The sequence below is a fragment of the Protopterus annectens genome, chromosome 6.part0 (genome assembly GCF_019279795.1).
Source record: "Protopterus annectens isolate FY-2018-M chromosome 6.part0, PAN1.0, whole genome shotgun sequence".
Classification (NCBI taxonomy): domain Eukaryota; kingdom Metazoa; phylum Chordata; order Ceratodontiformes; family Protopteridae; genus Protopterus; species Protopterus annectens.
The window spans coordinates 31,839,594-31,861,295 of NC_056737.1; the positions used below are offsets into that span (position 1 = coordinate 31,839,594).

The window sequence follows — 21,702 nt, forward strand, 5'->3', positions numbered from 1 at the left end:
GCTGAGAAGCCACTTTGTCTTGAGCCCCTTCAGCTAATGGATCCTGAAGGGTATCTCTGAGCTCTTTAAGGAGATTCAGTGACCTCATAGAAAAGGTCGCTGAAGCAAAAATTTGCTTCCCGCATCTATCCATAGTCCTGGACTCCTTGTTAGGAGGATGGACAGATGAAGAAGTTTCCGCTAACTCTTTCTTAGTGGCTGCTGCTACCACCATTGGCATCCACAGGAACACCTTTTGTAAGGAACTGCTTATCAAGGGGTGCAGTAATAAACTTGCTGGGTCTCCTCGGGATTGGTTCCACTGTATCCGGGGCTGGCCAAACCTTTCGAGCCACTACTGACATGAGTGGATCGAAAGGCGAAGAAACCCAGGAGGTGGAAGGTCAGGAACTGAACGCGTCCAGAAATACAGACCCATCCTCGGTAGGGGCTAGGGGATTCTGATTCCCCCTCTGCTTAAGCATTTCTAGGATATCCGACAAGGAAACATCTTCAGAGGGGGATCTCGGGGACCCTTTCAATTCATCTAAGTCTGTATCCGAAGTGACAGACTCAGGGGAGTCAATGTGCTGCTTCTTGCACTTCTTCTTCCAAGGGGGCTCCTCTGAATGATCAGGGGAGGCCTCGGAAGAAGAGGAAACACCCAATGGGGTGCCCTGGACCGCCAGTTCCCCACGCTTGGGGTCTGGAGGAGGAGCAGAGGTTGACACAGGCACTACAGGGGATGGAGCTGGTGGGGTCGAATGTGGAGCTGACTCAGTGGCCAGCATGCTCCTCATGACATCGAAGGCATCCCTGCCATGATGCAGAGAAGGCTCCGGTTCAAAGGAAATCAGAATCCCTCTCCGCACCGAGGGAGATGGCTCCGAGGCCGATGTAGGAGCCAAGCTCACCTGCGCAGAAGCTCCGAGAGGGAGAATGGGGTCGGACAAGGGTCCAATGCCACTCACCCCCTCGGAGCTGACGAGGGAGCCTCGGCGCCCAGATCCCTCGATGGACGGCACCATCGAGGGAATTGGAGCTGATGATGGAACCGAAGGAGAAATAGTTATCAGAGCCGACGGTTCCACGACACGAACCCCAACGAACTCCGGCTCCGAGCTCAATGGAGTCGGAGGAGGTACATCGATAGAAGTGGATGGAGCTGACACCTGTTGAGGAGGGCTGCACAACATCTTGGCAAGTGCCTGCGACTTCAGCAACCTACTAACCACTCTCTCCAAGTCATGATCCCAGAGCCTAGAGGACCGAGAGGAGTGGGAAGATCTGTGACTGCGCTCACTCTGCAGCAGGGGAGACCGAGAAGCTGAATATATGGATTCCAGAGAAGGGGACCTCAGCCTCTTGTGGCTCCACGACAGCTACAAAGGTACTAATGGAGCCGACGGAGAGATAGTCTCCTCAGTTTCGGCCAGAACCGAAGTAACAGGTAAAGTATGAACCAATGACGGCTCCGAGCTTGGAGCCGATGATTTGGTTGGTTTTGTGGATTTCACAGGCTGAGCCTTGGCCGGTGAATCCTGGGGCTTAAGAAGACCCCTCAGAATAAGCTTATTCTTGCACTCCTGCAGAACTCTTGGGCTAAATGCATGGCATATGGAACAAGAGTCCTGCAGGTGCACTGCGTCTAAGCAATAGACGCAAGAAGTAAGCCCATCTGTCAGAGACATTTTCTGACAGCATGAGTCACATTTCTTGAATCCAGACACCTTGGATTCTTTAGACATATCCAACAACTAGAAAGATACTACACTGATTTTTTGTGGCCAAAAGGCCGAACAGCGATAACAAATACCACAACACTAACCACAAAAAGCAAAAACACACAGTATACTACAGCTAAAGATAGTTTTTTTTTTTTTTTTTTTTTTAACTAGGAAGCCTCTAACTTAAACGGCTAACTAACAATAAGATAGAAGGAAAGGTTTAAACTAATAATGCAGAACCACCGCACGGCACAATCCACCTTCAATGCAGTATCGTTGTAAAAACCACGAAACACTCCTTGGATATACAAGCAGTTTGGAATTTATTTAGACAAACAAAAACGACTAAGCGCTTTCGCCAGCAATCTGGCTTCTTCAGAGTCGTTGTTACACCATTAAACACAAAATTATATACTACTTACACAACTCCCATTGGTCAAGTACTCATTAATCATGAATAATTAATTAATAAACAGCTAAAAACCTTCCCTTTGCCTCATTTTTAAAAACCAATTCACTTTTTTGATTTTTATATATTATGTACATGAATACATGCTCAATTCAATAATATATAACATATTTATCAATATAAATAAGTATTTACAAAAAATATAATGTTAAAATGTTAAAAACAAACAATTTATTACTAAAAATTCTATCCAATAACAGACATAACTGTGATTAACAAACTTGATAAATATGTTATATATTATTGAATTGAGCATGTATTCATGTACATAATATATAAAAATCAAAAAAGTGAATTGGTTTTTAAAAATGAGGCAAAGGGAAGGTTTTTAGCTGTTTATTAATTAATTATTCATGATTAATGAGTACTTGACCAATGGGAGTTGTGTAAGTAGTATATAATTTTGTGTTTAATGGTGTAACAACGACTCTGAAGAAGCCAGATTGCTGGCGAAAGCGCTTAGTCGTTTCTGTTTGTCTAAATAAATTCCTAACTGCTTGTATATCCAAGGAGTGTTTCGTGGTTTTTACAACGATACTGCATTGAAGGTGGATTGTGCCGTGCGGTGGTTCTGCATTATTGGTATCAGCCCTAGTGGGTGTTTTTCTGCCTTTTACTATTAAAGGTTTAAACTAAATGCTAACCTACAAGAAGGGATATGGGTGGGGGAGGGGGATAACTCTCTAATCTAAACAAGTTCTAAGGGGGAGACTACAAATACACTCAATCAAACAAGTTATTGACTACAAATTTAAACAATAAACTCCCAGAAAAAGCACTAATCTGACAAAAAACAGTTCAATAAAAAACTTATATGAGCCTGAGCCAGTAAAAACGACACCTCGCAGCTGAAGCGGCAAACAAGATCTGGGTAGCTAGCGCTAGGCATCATGGGATAAGGGGTAGCCTCGAGCCAGTAAACAGCTCTCGAGCTATAGAAGATGGCCGAGTCGGAGCCGAGGATCGGCTCCGATCCCAACCAGCAAGAAGCGAAGGCGAGATAGACAATTTAACATTAGGAATTACTTAGAGAGCTGACAAATGTTAAAACACTGAAGAATAAGGGGAATCTCTCAGAACAAAAACAGGAGCAACTACAGAGTGCTAAATTGAAAATAAAGCAGTATTTGGATAATATGCATGAGTTTAGAAAGACTGTTGTTAAGCAACTATTTTTTCAGAACTCTAGAACATAAAAACTTTTAGCAGGATTTGGGTAACAGAAAGTAGAAAGAATTGCCGCCAAACTTAGGGAGCCTGTAACAAGAAAAATAACCAGAGATCCTACAGACTTATTAGAGATACTATGGAAATTCTATGAACATATGTATAAAGCAGAGAAATGTGGAAATCAAGAAAGAGCAAAATGTAAACATTTTGGAAATTTTACAAAAAGTTTGTGTAAAGCAGAAGACTAGGAAATCCAAGAAACAACAAAAATGGAAATATTTATGGAAGACTTAATTATGCTAAGATTAGAGGAAGATGAAACTTAAAACTAACAGCGAATCTAGAAGAAGGTGAGATAAAATTGATATTTGTTTATTCAGTTAGTTAATCTGCAGGGAAGTCTCCAGGAACAGATGGTATTGCTGTGGAAGTTTGGAAGTTAGGAGGGCAGAAAGTGATAAAGCTCTGGGACATTTTTCTTTAATAGGCGATAAAGATCTGGAACATTTTGTTTAATAGTATTTTAAAAGGAAGGGACACACCATTGTACTGGAAGAAATCTGATGTGGCTATTACCCAACAATAGTAAAGACCCATCAGACCCAGCCTCATTTTAATTTTAAGCCATGATTATAAAGCGTTTGTATCTATACCAGTTAAAACGATAGCAAAGGTGCTGCCAAAATTGATAGATATGGATCAGTGTGGTTTTGTGGAGGGAGGGAAAATCATTTGAGAACATTAGAACAATGATGATCCAGAGGGAAGCAGAATGTAAGAAAATATCACTGCTGTTAATGGGTCTTGCTGCTGAGAAAGCATTAGACTGAGTAAGCTGGGATTTTATGAATAAGGCAATGAAAGCATTTACATTCCCTGATACAATAATAAGGTTAATTAGGAAGATATATGAAGGATCGGAGACAAATGAAGCAGACAGGTTCTTCAATAAGTTGTGTATGAACACAGGAACTAGGCAGGGGTGCCCTGTTTCCCCTTAATATGCTTTTCAATTAGAGCCATTGACAAAGGAAATAAAAGACTCAGAAATTTAGGGACATAATTGGTAGAGTAATTAAGAAAAGTTGGCTTTATTTGCATATAAATCCAAAAAGGACATTTCAGTGTTATGGAACATTTTGAGACAGTTTCTAGTCTCAAAATTAATGAAGGTAAAACAAAGGCTATAGCTGTAAATTATGCAACCACTCATGACTTGGTTCTGCAATACCCACATTTATGGGGACATGATAAAAATGAAGCATTTAGGAATATAGATTAAAAAGGCTTCTGTTGTTGCAGCTAAGTATATGTGGGAAGAGACTAAACAAAAGATAATATAAAAACTGAGAAATTGGAAGGTCTTGTTTATGGACATGGAAAGTACGATACAAGTAGTGAAAATGTTTGTATTCTCTTTAGTTGTACATACAGATAAGACATTTTTATCAACCAGAAGAAACATTGTGGATAATAATTAATAAAGAGTTGAATGACTTTATCTGAGATGGTAAGAGGGTACAGATGATGCGGGATATGTTGAGCCAATCAATACAACAAGGTAGTTTTGAATTACCTGATTTGAAAGGATATGTTGGTAGAGCTATATATGTTAAGGCTCATACTCATAACACAAGTAGTTCATAGGTTCATAGGTGTGTACTAGGCGAATGGCCCTGGAGCCTTTACAAGCCTAGTCCATAGAAGTGCCCTGGCATTGTGCTGCCTGATGTTAGTAGGTTATAATTCAAAGTGGAAAGGGATGGTGATGAAGCAGGAGAGAGTGGGATTTTGGATGCAGATCCTTAAGAAGGATAATAACCACCATACAGACGATTATATTCATAAAGCTGAAGAAAATACTCTAAGAACTAAGCTAACATGGGAATGGAGAAAGGATATTTGCCAAAAGGGATGATTGCAAGTAATGGTACAGATAATAGACAAGAGGGGGCTGGAATGTACTGGAGAAAACTGGCAAAAGAACCAAAGTATTGGGAGCAAATAACCAAAGAGAAAAAAATAACAGAGTGGGATAAGGCCAAAAAGAAGTTTGGACTGCATGTTAGGGACTGCCTTTGTTATCAGGAATTAATATCAGAGTATCCACAAAAAAAGAAAGGGATGGGGAAATCTCAAGTGAAAGACCTGTGTTGGTAGAGTTTTTAGCTGAATCTAGAAAAGAAGCTGTTGTTTAAATGGGACAATTAGTATGGCACATAAAATATTCCATGATAACTATGCTAATCAATTACAGGAGGTTAAAAAATTAGGAAGAGACAGACTAGAAAAGCAATTTACAAGGGTAACAATGGGAGTACATATGTATAGCTCCCAAGTATGCAACAAAGTCCAGAAGGTTTAGGATTTTTGTTTGGAAGTGTTTGCATATGTATTTTTATATCCTAATTAGACTTCAAAGAATTTTTCCTTAGCTATATAGCAAATGTTGGAGGTGTGATGGGGAACAAGGAAGCAACTGGGAACATGTTTTTTGGGAGTGAAATGAGTTGACATTTCAAAAATTTTCTGTCAGGAATAATGGCTGAGCAAGTGCCTGTAAATAAGGAAATTATTATTTTCAGCTGGGACACAGAATCTAAATTGCCTAGCCATAGTAAGGTCTTATTAAGTTTAATTATTGGCAACAAAGTGGCACATCGGACAGCGTTGTCACATCACAGCAAAAGGTTCCCTCATTTGACTCCCGGCTGGGGTGTCTTCTGTGCAAGTCTGCATGTTCTCCCCATGTTTGCACTAGGTGCTCCAGTTTCCTCCTACATTCCAAAGACATGCAGTAGGTGGACTGGACACTCTAAATTGGCCATAGGTGTGAGTGCATGTGCAAGTGTGTGGTGTGGAAGAACTACAGCAGTAGGGCTGGCCACCCAGTGATGTAAATCTTGATTCTAGATGATTGCCACTGTTGAAATGACACCCTAACCCCATGTACAAAAACTGGAAAAATGATGGTTGAGGATGAATGAATGGATTAAGTTTAATTCTGTTGGCTGCTAAAAAGCAATTACTAGAAAATGGAAATCAAAATCTAAACCAGCTGTGTCTGCACTACTGAATGTTGTAAAAGAGAGAAACTGGAAGAGGGATCTTTAGAAAAGGGAAGGAACAAATTATTTAGAAATAAATTAAATTTGTGGTAACAATACAAGAAAAATAATGCTCAGGAGCAGGAGTGAGGTTTAAGTGAGGTGGGAATTGAGCAATTTATGCAATGCTAGTCTGAAAGACAGTTGTTATAAGGAAAGAAATTGCAGTATAATGTGTGTAAATGGAACAAATGTTAATACTGTTCTTCTATTAATGTATGTGTGTTTATTTTTAAGTGATAATTTAGTAAAGGTCTTAAAAAACAAAAATAGAATGAATGTTAAACTGCTATAATTGTAAAAGAATGTAATCAAACAGAAGAAAGCACAAAACGGAACAGAAAATTAGGTTTTAGCTTAAGAAGATGGAGTGCAACAGTGTTATAAACATGAAAATAAATACAGTATTTGGCAGCCAGGAAGCCTGAGTCATTTATTAATTCTGCATTATGAAAGATCCAGTGGTCAAGAAGTTTCCAGTATTAGTTTGAGTGATAATTAATACTTCAACAATAGCAGAAGAACTGAAATTTGATGACAAGAGAGATAAGTTGTTCTTAATGCAGTTATTTCCAAGACTGTCTGGACTGATGGCAGAAATACTCAAGAAAGGGCACTGTCTCCTCAAAATGTCTGATCCAAAATATGTATACAGTTGACAGCAACAGTTCCAAAGGAGCATTAGGGGTAATCTCTTACTTCCAGTATAAAAGGCAAGAAAAAAAAGAAACCAAGAAACAGAAATTTAAAAAGTAACACAAAGAAAGTTGAGTTCTCTTTTAGCTGCCAGCTTTGTGACACAAAGGGATGAAGCCCTAATGGAAACAGTGATGACCCAGGTGCTAAAAGAGCTGCCTGGGGAGGGAGGAAGTAAGCAGCCAATAGCACCTCATCATATACTGCTGGGAATGATGGAGCTTGATGCCAGGCATAACTGACAGTCAGCAGAGGTACATGTTCTAAAGTGCAGCACACATGTTGAGACATGAGCATTTACCAAGCTATACATTAGCACAGTAGCAGCATTTCAGTTCAAGCATGAAACCATGCATGCATAATCAGGGTAGCACTCTGGGGCTCTGTGAATATCAGACTGCCATGGGGGAATAGGCAAGAGTTAGTGATAACACTGACAGCTGAACTTAATCCATCTAACATTCTTAGGCACCACCACAGGGAGTTAAGAACATGAGATTGCAGCTATCATCCATCAAGTTTTAGCAGACGTTTAGAATGTCTTGTAAAGCTCCACTACTTTCCAGAATGCGTGGTGCTACATCTGTAACTCTGAACCTATGTGAGTTCACACTTCCCCACACCAACACTCCCCAGCACTTCAGAGCCCCTTGTCCTCCACATCCCTAATAAAAGATATGCAATCATGGGCTATTCCCAGGCAGGACTTGGCCAGCATCCTGGTCTGAGATGGGTGAGGCAGCAACAGTCACTCACTTGCTTCTCCCTATCTCTCTTACTGGCTCCTTCACTGCCTACAATACCAGGTGAACCTGGATCATCTGGGGCATACTCAAGAAAAAAAAACTCTATGTCATGCAGTTGGTTAAAAGCTCAGTTCTTGAAGATTTTGCTGGTTAGTTTTCTCAAGAGTCTTCACTAGCAAATCAACATCAAAGCTGAAGGTACTTGTATAGCATGGTACTTTTTCAAAAAAGACAGTTATAGGCCAATATACTCCAGAAAGACTGAACTTTTCAGATTAACTCAAAGATGCCAGACAATGCAGATATAACCTTATCAGTAATAATTAATTAATTGCTTTGCTTTTGTTAACTGAGTAAGTGAACTGGTCCAAGGACCCTCTTCAGCAACTGCTTAGGTCTTACAGGCAACACAATGATTAACACATAACACAATAGTTACAGCACATAAAAATAATGCACTCACAACAAATACAGAGAAGCTATTATTGTATGTGTTTATATATATATATATATATATATATACACACACACACACACACACACACACACGTACAATACATGTACAATACATGAAATTACACAATACTACAGCATCTTCAAAGAGAAATTATATACAGCAGTTCACTGTAACATTTGCTGTTACTAAGATGTTATGCATCATCTTGGAAGAACACAGTTTCATGGAGTCGAAGCATTTTGTAAGATATTTAGTCCTATATCAGTGACTCTGTGTTCTCTGTTAATGATACTTCTTCCTATGCATCCCAGTATTCAACTCCTTCTACTATGTTGCCCTGTCACACTGGCTCCTTACCTTCAGGTCAACTGATATGACTATTTTCCAATAGCTTTCTTCTTTTATTGTTATTACCATCCCCCCCTCCATGTTCTCCCTTTCGTTTTTTCTTTCCTAGATGCATCAGTCTGTATAAAATTTAAGTTGCCATGTCTTCTTGCCTGTTGTGCATCTTCTAAACTTCCACACCTTCCTTCTATAGCGACCCTGCAGTATACATTTGTCATCCTCAAAAAGTTTATTCTGCTCTTCTATAATGTCACTTACAAAGACACAGAAAATGGACAGTTCCTGTACTAAATCAATGGTGTGCCACTTCTGTTCATCTGAGCAGACTATGTTTATTATGACTCTTTCTCTCTGTCATTCTCTGGCCAAAGTTTTATCTATGCTGGCTTCCAATGAGTTATTTATAGTCTATTTAATTTGTTCACTAACCTATTGTTTGTTAACATGTCAAAGGATGTCAAATTCTAGCCAAGACAAGTCCACAACCACTTTCAGATGTAATCTCCAGGCAGAAACTGCCTGTAACCTAACACACAAGTGTGTGTGTTTGTGTGTGTGTGTGTGTGTGTGTGTGTGTGTGTGTATGTGTGTGTGTGTGTGTGTGTGTGTGTGTGTGTGTGTGTGTGTGTGTGTGTGTGTGTGTGTGTGTGTGTGTGTGTGTGTGTGTCTTTGTTTCTACGTGCTATGTCTTTGTGAACATACACCATTATCCAGTAAATAGCTGCAGCTCTACCAGCTTTAGATTTTTTAGCACTAGAGCGGTCCTTGAATCAGACATTCATACTGCACTAACATACTTTGCTAGAAAGGGTTGCACAATGAACCATGTTTTTCTAAAGCTCTCCCTGTATCTATCTTTTTTTAACAAATACTTAATAAAAAGTTATTAAACTTTTCTGTGTGATATAAAGACACTATATTAATATGGGATATGTTTTTATACTGTCTTCTGATATTGTAATATGCTTTTTCTGGGAAATAAATTGTTTTGATTAAAAATATCTTAAAGGATATGGTTCAAGACATGGATACAGCAATACACTCCAAAATGAATGTCCTTTATCAGTTTATTTACAGGGCTAACACGGCATCCATTTTATTTATTAATATGTTATGTTTGCTCTGTAGGATTCTTATAATTTTTTTCACTGTACAGCAACCTACACCAGGTGTTATATCAAATAAAAATCTGTTATATATAATTTAGTTTTGCAGCAGATTGTGTATTAGCATAAGATATCATTAGAAATCAAAACAAGGACAGGGAATAAAAAGCAGATTATCAAACAAAGCTGTTGGATAAAACATGTAACCTACTGCTCCAATGCTGATACATTTCGTAAACCGATCATCAGCATCAATGTGGTCGAACAGCTCCATCATGGTTTTCTTCCGCAGGCTAGTACTGTGATGTGCCTCATAGAAATTTAGCACCGCTGTACAAATATAAAAAGTTCAAAACATTTCTGTGATAAAGCATTGTTTGATACTACTCAGTCTATATTTTTTCAAAGCTTGAACTATCTTAGGTAAGCCTAATGTATTCTCCTGAAAGTCTCATACCACACACCTTTAATAAATGTCCAAACTATATTAACCTTTTGTAATGGTACAAACCACACTCTTCTTACCCTGTTAAATGGGCTACTAATAATCTTGGGTTTACCTTCATTCAATCTATCCTGCAGTTAACTTCAGATTCTTTTTGCTCTAGGGATGCTAGCAATTCTCTGCAGGTGTTAAATCCTGTGTAACAAAAAGAGAACATTTTGCTGGCAGAGTTGGTCCCCTGATGATTTAGAACTCTGGTACTGTAGTTGTTTTTTTGGAAATTCAGATAATGTTAGTTAATGTGTGGAGCTAATGTGTAGAAGGCTGATGGAGAGACTGTGTGGTGGAAATTAGGCAGGTAAAGTGCATCAAAAAGAAACTCAGAACAGATTTGGGAGGGTGTGCAGTCATAATGAATGAGCTGTCAAGCTTGTGTGAAGGAACACAATGCACAGAAGAGCTAAAGAGGGAGAACAGTTGTTTATAAAATGAAGCTGGGAATGTTACAGAAATAACCACAGAAAGCACTGTAATGAGAAAAGCAGTGCACCGGACAGCTCAGGAAAAAATTCAAGGTTTATTAACATAAAACGTAACGAGTATAACAAACTCGTTTTTCATCTAAACTCAGATGAAGTCATTACAGTGCTTTCCGTGGTTATTAGTGTTTAGTGCACTGTTTGTTCCTTTTGGCTGTTTATTAATGTTAGAGAAATGCTATCCAGCCATAAGATAGAAGGAGAGAGAGAGAGACAGAGAGAGAGAGAGGAAAAGAAATGTGTGAATTATGAATAAAGTGAAGTATTTACTTTGTAATCAGGATGATTTTTTAAAGAAAGTCAGGCAGTAGAATATGCATCTTACAAGTCTACCCAAGGATGTGAGTGTCCTGATAGGATAGCATTCCTCACGGAAGAGATGTCAGAGATTCTAAACAGCATACGTGGTATCATGCTCAGGTTTGAATGTCGATTGACCTGCGGTAAAGGAAAGTAACTGCATCAGGTCAATCAAATGTTCCATCAATTCTAAGCAAAACAGTAGGTTTTGCTAAAGTCTAAAGACATCAGGGGCCAGTAGATTCATAGATTAGTACTAGGCTAACTGCCTTTGCGAGCCATTTCAAGCCTAGCCAATTATCCCCTGTGAGATTCAAACCATGTACATTGTGTCTGTAAGGCAAACACCTAAACCATTAGGCCATCCTCCCAACCAGATGGCCAGCTTTTCAGTGAAGGCAGTAGAAAACTTCTCTCTGGACCTCTACAGAAGATGACATTATAATCAGGCAAAACCCAGCCCAGTGGCACAAAGGGATAAAGCCCTGACTGCACTCCCAATGATCCATGTTCAAGTGTTGGTACAGGAGCTAGAGGGACCAGGTAGCTGAGGATGGGAGGTAAGCAGGTGATGCTGGGTGGCACATCCTTGGAACAGGGAAGCAGCTTGACTTGCTACACTGGTGACACTTTCAAGAATGCAGGTGCACTGCCACAGCATGAAGAGCCACAGTTTCCAGACTGCAAACAGTATACCACTAAGTCTAAAGGAATAGCATTATGTGGAAGGGTATACACACCTACCAGGACAGATATTGTGGAGTTTGTGGGCTACTGAGGGGATGGGGATAGCAAGTTTGCACTACCTGCAGACTGGCCCACTCCCTAATACCAGACTCTGTCCTCTATTGGGGAACAAATGGGTTGGCAGGCTCTCACTGCAGTGGAAGAACAAGTGGGTCAACAGGGTCCAGGAAGAAAGCCACTGGGCTGATCTTGCAGACCTAAACAAAAGTAATCAAGATGATGACACCACACTTAGACGTTTAATGTATGAGTAACTACTTGTGCTGATACTTTCAGAGAATGAAAAAAAAAACGTTTCCTGTCTGGAACATGGTGTCACTGAGTGCAATGCTGGCAATCCCAGAAAGAAACACTACCAATGCCTTCCTATTAACAATTACCTGCTGTTTCCTACTCTTCAGTCATTTCCCCTTTCTTGAAAAGTACATGCAGAAAAAAGGATTAACCAAATATAAACATATAAATGCACATATAAATAATGTGAGGAAAGAAGCCCACATACAGATATAACATGTAATTGTGTGTCACTGACATTACACTGACAAATAAACAGTGAATTTAGTCCAGCAATCATTCTGTGGAAAATCTGGCAAAGGTGAAGCTTTCCAGGGCTCCAATGTAACATATTGACAAGCCACTGCAGGCAGTGCTGTATTAATCCCTATGGGGACTAGATAACTATTTATGATATGTTACACAACAGTAATTATATTGGAGGGGTATATAAAAATATTTTTTTCAGTGAATTCAATTGTTTCAACTAACACTATTGCATTTAAATACAGTACTGTCCATAAAATTCAGTTGCTTTAAGCATGATGGATGACAGTATCTGTTACCAGAAAATGCAGCAACTCTGTATACAAACAGATGAACCATGACCACCAATGTCCTCTGTACAAACAGAAATAACAGATTTTGGGAAAACCTTGTACTGAGATGTATAGGTGAAATCTGTCTCAGCTGAAGCCAGTACCCTCCATATATCAATCATACATACATTTTTTGTCTAAAATGCTTGTAACTGCTTCTGTTTCTTCCTTGATAAGGAAAACTGGTGGCACTTTAAGATGTATTTGGCTGGACAAAATGGGATTCTGCTGTCTTGCTTTTAGAGCATTAGTGCACTTTAAATAATGCAGACCTTGAAGTTTTATCATCTAAAACTCTGCATAAGCAATGAAGGGTGCATAAACAGCACCTCCTAGCATAACTGGAGTATTGCACTGTCGGTAATCACATAACACTAAGACTGGGGCGTGAGGGGTGGAAGAGATGATTTACAGGGGCTATCAAAAAGTACAGTTGTAGATGGTAAATAAAATTTAATGGAAAAAAATGCTAATTAAGCATGACTGAAACTGAATTCTGAAAACAAGTGCAATACAAATACAATGTTGGATATCGTTGATAAACAGAGAGCTCTGGGTATGAGAACACAAAAAACATGAACCAATCAATGCAAATTGAAGTGTGGTAATTAAAGATACCAAAATGGGATGTCTCAGAAAGACTTTAACGCAGGGAACCATATGTTACTTTTCCACATTTAGAAATCCTTGCACTCTTTTCAGGGTAATGTATATAGCTTTGGTCTCCATTTCAAGTAATCTTTGGAGTTAAGTACTCCTCTAGTCTCCTCTACATAGAGACATATGCATCAGGAATACCACCACTTAAAAAAATCAAGCAAGTATGTGACTAAGCAAAGTTTTAGAAAAAAGTACATAAAAGTAGGTTAGTCTGTTCAGAGATGGGTGGAACGAACTGCCAGTCTACAGGCTTGAAGGACAGGACAGAAAGAAGGAAAGTTATGCAGACAAACAGAACTGTGACAGATTACATGAAGTGGATTACTTTGAGTTGCAGTAAACAGGAAATACAGGATAGGATAAACTATGCCAATAAAGTTAATTTCAGCTTTTAATTAAGGGTGGTTGATAAATAGAATATACTGGATGCAAAGATGGCTAAGCAGAAAAGAGATAACTGACTTATGAAAGCTGAGAATAGGGTGGAGAATGTGAAGAGCTAAAGAGTAGTACAGTCATCATGCAATTAGCTGTACATACTACCAGACCAGATAAGAGTTCAGCTGCAATCTCAAAGGGCATGAAACCACAACAAAATGGCAAACCCACTCATACTTTTAATTTTTTATTTAATAATCTTGGTGTCCAACCATCAACACCAAGCTCCCATTCCCTATAGGTCCAGTCATTCTTCATGGGCCACGGTGTCCTAGAACAACACACTGCAATTCAGCAGGGTATAGAAGCTTTTTTTTTTTTTTACATGCTCCAAAAAGATCCTTTTCCCATGACTCAAAAAGTACTGTGCAATACTCATTATGCTGAGCCCAGTGCAACTGTCCACTTCCACACACCCATGATCGTAGCTAGTGTGCTTGTGTGCTCAGCGGTGTCCTCATGATCCATGCATCTCAAACTTCAAACCTGAGTCTTTCCAAGGCAAAGCTCCTGCAGTGGGACTGTGGCTACATTCCGCTCACCCTGGGATGGGCTATCTGGCATTGGCAGCTCAATCTCCTTACTACCTGGCTGGGTCTTTCAGCTACAAGGTCATTAATCTAATCTGGGTTATTTGGGACACTTAGTTAGGGCAAAAAGCTCTACATTGTGCAGCCAGAAACAAAACACATATGTTTAATTTTATGTTCAGCTATACATAATCCAGTGCCAAGTATCCCTTTCAGGTTCCATACACAAATCAACACACACAAGCACTTTTATGCAAACACAGCAAGCATGCTGGCTTACAAAAATAGGGTTACAATGTCTGCCTGCTCTACCAGTGACCCCAGACTGCTAAGCATTTTAGACACTGAAGGTCCATTGAAGGGCCAGTTATGTGTAGATGGAGGGGAGGGGGACAAGTCATCTCACCTTTTGACAGGAAGTGGACTGAGAAAGGTGGGTCACCAAGGGACACCCTTTGATTCTATTTCTAATGCAGTCTAACAATGTAAATAGGGATTGTGGAGACAAAGTAGAGTGAGCTTGGCTGTAACAGGGAGAAGTTTTTTTTTTTTTTTTTTTTTTTTTTTTTTTTTTTTTTTAGGGTGGTGTTACGTTTCTTACTTCAAAGCATTGCAACATTACAATGCAACATATAATTTTCACCTATGGCTTTTATACTTCTTTTGGTAAAATGTGCTTAACTACTATTAGGGATTCAAAATGGATACATGCTACATTAATCCCACTCCTAAAAACTACTACTCCCACTGTTCAATTACAAAAATCTTTGAAAAGCTCTCCTATAGAAGCAGGTATTTAAATACAAATAGTTATGAGCTTCTCAGCGATGAACAGCATGCTTTTCATAACTCTTTCAGCATATTTACAGCTGTTTTCTTTGCTACTGACTCCATTTATATGAAGAATATGACGGATGGGTTCCTTACTGCTGGTCTATTTGTGGACGTGATCAAAGTGTTTGGAACCATAATTCCTGAAATCTTTCTAAGCAAACAACATAAATTAAACTTCAAGGATAACACAATAATATGGTTCCAAAGCAACTTTTCAAATTTACAACAAAACTTCCTTCTCTGGCACTGCAACTCTTAACACAGGTGTTCCCCAAGGCTCACTCACTCTCTATCAATGACCTCCCACTCGAATTACTGCATCTTAACATTGTAAACTATCTGGATGATTTTCTTCTCATTGAATCAAGCAAAACTCAGACCTAGAAGCTAAATTACAAAATAATTTCACCATCCTTTTTAAATGATCTTTTGCCAATAAACAATTAATCAACCCCAAGAAAACCAATGTAATATTCTTTGAAAACGACCCATAAAGTAGCTGTAAATCCACCACATCTACTGAAGGACAACTAGGACAGTATCATTCTCAATATCTACGAGCAGAAATGCCTTGGAATGACATTCAACTCATCACTCTCCTTTACTTCTACAGATAAAATCACGACGTTCTGGGACAACTAAAACTCTGCTGCAAAACCAGACACCTTGTCTCTTGTATGGCAGTACTGCCAGTACCAAAAATGTTCTACTTACAAAGCAGGAATATGGCTTACATCTTCTGGCTCTGCATTCCTCCCACAATACCCACAAACAGCAAACTGCACAAAACAAAATTTGTAGATTTATTCTTGTGCATTTTTGCAACTTACTTAATGATACCAAGTGGCTATCAGTAACTGACAAGGTAACCTTTTTTCTTGGTACTTTCCTCTTTAACACCCCCCCCCCCCCCCCAGAACACAGCACTAATACTTAGGCAACAAAACTACACACTAAGAAGCCCCCCAAAACAAAATACAGTTGATCACTGTTATTGTACCGAGTCTTAGGAAATCCTGCCTGCAGGAGCCAGTAGTCAGCCAAAATACCAGAGAATTTCACCATCATCCAGCACGCAGAAGCCCTTCCTACCTGACATCAGGATATCAGTGGTATAAAGAATTCATCAACTAGCACCATCTTCAGGTCATTTTTGCACCTGGACCAAGTGTCCATTTGTCCTGTAGGCTCAAAGAGCAACCCTGCACTAGAGAAATGGCTTGTGCTAGCAGGGAAGAATGGAAAGAGGAAGGTGACAGACAAGTACTCATCCCAGCCAAATGTAGCTACCAGAAGAAAAAGAGGATGGATAAGAGGGAGGGAAAGGGTACTGCAACAATGATCTGCACAAACATCTTTAATTATGTTAAGTTTCTAACACATCTTCACTATGCTCATCACACTCACTGTTGCAGTACCAAATCTTGGGTAGACTCCAAAAGCTAGAAATTGGTTGAGAGCTGTGAAGATATGGCTCTGCAGAATAACAGAAGCAAAGCAAGATCTAGCTACAGAGGTAGCTCCAAGGTTGTAATGTTTTGTGAGGGTGTGCTCAAAAGATAATGTAATTACTTCCACAACAGACTAAGTTGAAATTCCTTTTAAAAAGCTGTGGCAGTTGCTTTGCCCTGGTAGAATGAGCCCTAATGAGCACATGAATTTGTTTCTTGTGGTGGCAGCAGAAAGCAATGCACTTGGTAACTCATTCTGATATAGTTTGTTTACCCACAGGCCTCCCTTCCTTGTTCTCTACAAAGGAAACCATGAGTTGGTCTGTCTACCATGTTAGGAAATTTGTTTCTGTGCATACAGAATTTCAGTTGCCTGCGTGCATTCAAAGAATGGAGGATTATTTCTTCCTTGTTTTGCGGGTATGAAAAAATGGCATGTGAATGGCCTGGTTGAGGATGAGCTCTGATACAACCCTGGATATGAAAAATGAATTGGTTCTGAATGTGACCCTGTCTTTATAGAAGATCAGGAAAGGCTCATTGCACAAGAGAGCTTGCAGTTCAGAAATGCATCTAGCTAAGTGAAAGTTAGAAAAAGAGTGGTTTTCCAAGTGAGCATTTGTATGAGAGCAGAGGCAAATGGCTCACAGGGAGGGGGGCAGAATGAGCTTCTCTAAAACAAGTCCCCAAGCAGAAGTGTTTTTTTTTTTTTCCCTAGGAGGTCTAAGATGCAAAATTCCTTTGAGAAACTGATGTGAAGATAAGAGTAGACAGGGTGGGGTGCATGGGCAAGCATAAGGAAATATCCAAGGTACAGAATGTCACAATTGAGGAATAGGACAAATCCTCCTTCTACAATGAGGATAAATATTCCAGAACCTGTGGTAAACTCATTATCTTAAGAAGTAACCTATTTAATTAAAAACAAACAGAAAACGTTTTCTATTTAGCAAGATATGACTTCCTGGAACTTGGTTTTCCAAGCCCCTGGCATGATGAGAGGTAACAGTATGAGAAAAAGAAAGTATGTCTCAGAAAAGAGATCACATCCTCAGTTACTAGATGCCTAGCAGGGATTAAAGACAAATCATCCAACCTGTGAGGTTCACTGCTTTGAGATATGGGTGAATATCATACCGTTTATTCTGTGACAAGGATCAAAGAATTCAGGCTTTGAAAAATGTTCTTAGTACCGCTGATTTTATACACTGCTCAAGTGTTCATGTAAGACCTTGAGGAAAAAATTCTGGGACAGGCTGAGTCAAAATATGATTAAATACTTCTGCTGAGGGAAGAAATCGAGGGTTCGATGGCAAGAACTAATTTTATCCCTGGAAAAATGTGGGTTTGCAATGCCTCACCCTCAAGAATACTTTGAGGCCACCCAACTTCAGTTAGTTTATCTGCTACAAGACATAATGTATAAAGCAAAATGGAAACATGACATTAGGTCAACCTGCAAATGGTGACCCAGACAGAAAAATTAATATATGGTCTCTGAAAAATTATATGACGTCTTCCGTTTGTTTCTTGCTATTACTTGCATTTACATGCTCCCCTGTCTTTGTAGTCACTCTCATTGTTTCATTATGTATTCACTTTCCTATAATCTCACTACCTGAACTTTAAGATCATTCTCTGTTTGTTACTTTCTTCTCTTCATTGCTCCCCTGTCTTTTTAGTCAGTCTCATTGTTTCATTATGTATTCACTTTCCTATAATCTCACTGCCTGAACTTTAAGATCATTTTCAGTCTGTTACTTTCTTTTCAGACTCCACACAGAAGGCACTCTCGCCTGGAGTGCAGGGAGAGCCTTCTGTGTGGAGTCTGCATGTCCTCCCCGCGGGTCGAGTGGTGTTCCGAAAGACATGCGTGAATGGGCGTGCCCTTCATTGAAGGTTGGGTGTCGAGCTGGCAACTCGGCACCGTAAAAATCTACTGCCAATCATTAGCGGACTGGAGTTCCGCTGTGGCAACCCCTAACCGGGAAAAGCCGAAAGACAAACAACAACAACAGCTTGCATTTACATGCATGCATACCACAATTCATTTAACTATTTATTGTAATCAACTAGTCTTATTACTGTATTGTACTGTTTCAGTTAATACGCTTTACCATCACTTTTTCTTTTCAGATCTACAAGCATGTAACACAGATGCTGTCAGCTCTCTATGGCAAATACCCAAAGCTTGTTCATACACTCTCATTTTTATACCAAAAGGTCTGGTATTTTTTTTTCAGAGTCTGATGTATAACAGTTCTTTCTTTGTATAACTGTTTTTCTTTGTTTACTTATCCTTGGTTCTTTGTAGTTTGATGATCCATGGAAACTCAGTCTTGCATTATCTGAAAAGTACAGTTTTGTACCTACCATAAATGTAGATGTTCGAAGATCCACATTGCTGCAGTCCTTACTTATTGGTAGTCCGCTGTCCTCGGTCGGCCCGAATACCAAAGTATTAGGCTGACGTCGGTCATGGGCGCACAGCCCTGACATCAGAGCGTCAGGGTATAAAAGCGCATGACCGACGTCATATCCTCAGTCTTTTCTTGCCCCAGATGTCAGAAGGCCCTAAAAGAAAGGCCACAGCCAAAAAACAGAGTACCTTCCCAAAAGATATGCCCAACTACAGCCATCACCCAAACCATATAACCATGCTAAGCTACAGAGGGGAAGGAGGGAGGGAAAATTGGACTGCAGCAATGTGGATCTTCGAACATCTACATTTATGGTAGGTACAAAACTGTACTATGTTCTTCATCTCACATTGCTGCAGTCCTTACTTATGGGTAGAATCCAAAAGCAACGGGAAAGGGAGGTTGGCAAAATCATAAAGCATTAGGGGCTGCTAAAATGCCCTGTAATATTGCAGTGGCAAATCCAGCCCTAGACTTAGAATAAAGAGGAAGGTGGTAATGTTTAGAAAAAGTATGTACTGAACTCCAAGTGGCTGCTTCCAAAATATCCTTTGTAGCTACCCCCCTTAGAAAGGCAGTAGAAGTTGCAGTAGCTCTAGTGGAATGAGGTCTGATCCCAGCCGGAATCTCCTTACCATGATGGGAATAACAAAAAGAAATACAAAACCCAATCCATTTAGAAATAGTTTGTTTTGAAACAGGTTTACCCTGTGAACCCAAAGCAAAAGAAACAAACAACTGCTGAGACTGTCTGAACTCCCTGGTTCTGCTCAAATAATAACGCAACTGCCTGTGAATATCCAAAGTATGCAAAATCTTCTCAACTTTATTTTGGGGATTTGCATAAAAAGTAGGCAAATGAATAGTTTGGTTTAAGGCCACACTAGAAACCACTTTAGGCATAAAGGAAGGATTAGTACGCAAAGATACCCTATCCTTATGAAAAATCAAGAAAGGCTCCACTGCCATAAGGGCCTGTAATTCAGAAACCCTTCTTGCAGAAGTAATGGCCAACAAAAAAGCAGTCTTCCATGACAAATACTTTAACTCGGCAGTAGCTGCAGGCTCAAAAGGTTGTAGAGTAAGCTTTTCCAACACAAAATTGAGATCCCAAGCAGGAGTAGGAGCTCTACGTGGGGTCTTATGTTCTTTGCCCTCTGAGAAACTGCTTAAACAAAGGATGAGAGAATAAAGGAGGGTCACAGTCATAATTAGCCGAAATGGCTGCAGCATGAACCTTTATGGAGGAGAAGGACAAACCTTTGTCCAATAACTCAGTAAGATATTGTAAAGAAGCACTCAAATTAGGCTTGGAAACATCAAAGTCCTTCCCTTTGCTCCAAATAAAAAATCTCCTCCATTTATCAGCATAAACTTTCCTTGTACTAGGCCTCCTGGCCTCCAAAATAACATTCAAAACTTGTTGTGGAAGCTGAGAACCTCCAGAGTCTAAAATAGAATATGCCAGGCTGTTAGATGCAGAGACTGAATTCTGACATTGAGAAAGTGATTGCCCTCCTGAGACAAAAGGTGCGGAATCAAAGGCAGCGGCCATGGAGGCTCTCGTACCAAACTCCTCAGTAGTGGGTACCAGTGTTGCCGAGGCCAATCCGGTGCTATCAGAATCATGGATGGCTTGTCTTGTCTGGCCTTCAAGAGAACCTTGGGCAGAAGAGGTAGAGGTGGAAAGGCATATACATGAAGATTGTTCCAACTGAATGACAGAGCGTCCACCTTCCAAGCTGTGGGATGAAACCTTTTTGTGCAAAACTTTGGCAACTGGTAATTTAGTGGAGAAGCGAACAGATCTATGTCTGGAGTTCCCCATGACACTGTCAACTTTTGAAATACATGAGGATCCAATTTCCACTCGTGAGGATCCACTATTTGTCTGCTCAATACATCTGCTAAGGAGTTCTGTGCTCCTGGTAGAAATCTTGCCTGAAGATTGAGGTTGTAACTGAGAGCTGTCTCCCACAAAATCATCGCTTGTCTGCAAAGAGGGTACAAATGAGTTCCCCCTTGTTTGTTGATGTACCACATGACAGTTGTGTTGTCTGTTAGAATCAACACCTGCCCTGGGTGAAGTAAATCCTTGAAAGCCATCAATGCAAATTGGACTGCTAACATCTCCTTCAAGTTGATACGGAAATGTTGAAGTCTGGCAGGCCACGTGTCTTGCACCCATTTTCCATTGAGGTGTGCTCCCCAAGCCTTGTCCGAGGCATCTGTCGTTAGAATCTGACTCGCCTCTGGTCGGGTCACAGAGAGTCCCTTGTTTAGGTGACATTCCTGAGCCCACCACAAAAATTCCTTCTGAATGCAAGGTATTATCTGAATGACAGTGTCTAGATCTTGGCAGTGTTGTGTCCATACATTTTTGAGATACCATTGAAGCTTCCTCATATGCAATTTGGCATTGGGAAGCACCAGAATACAAGATGCCATGAACCCCAAGGCTTGAAGGACTGTCCTTGCAGTCAGCCTGGACTGTAGAGACATTTGATGGAAATAAAGTGAAAGGCTTTTCTGTTTGTCCGGGGTCAAAAAGGCCATCTGGGAAACTGTATTCAGTCTCACACCCAGAAAGCACATGTCCTGAGAGGGTACTAGACTGGACTTTGTTTCGTTCACAGAATACCCTAGGCATCTTAACACTAC

General features: G+C 40.0%; 1 protein-coding gene across 1 annotated transcript in view; it reads right to left on the reverse strand.

Annotated features, from left to right (window-relative positions):
- LOC122803758 (lanosterol synthase-like) overlaps positions 1 to 21,702 on the reverse strand; it is a 792,945-nt gene that overhangs the window by 306,725 nt on the left and 464,518 nt on the right. Inside the window, exon 9 of the mRNA XM_044073448.1 lies at positions 10,017 to 10,135. Within this exon, the coding sequence (XP_043929383.1) occupies positions 10,017 to 10,135 (119 nt within the window). The remainder of the gene's footprint in view (positions 1 to 10,016; positions 10,136 to 21,702) is intronic.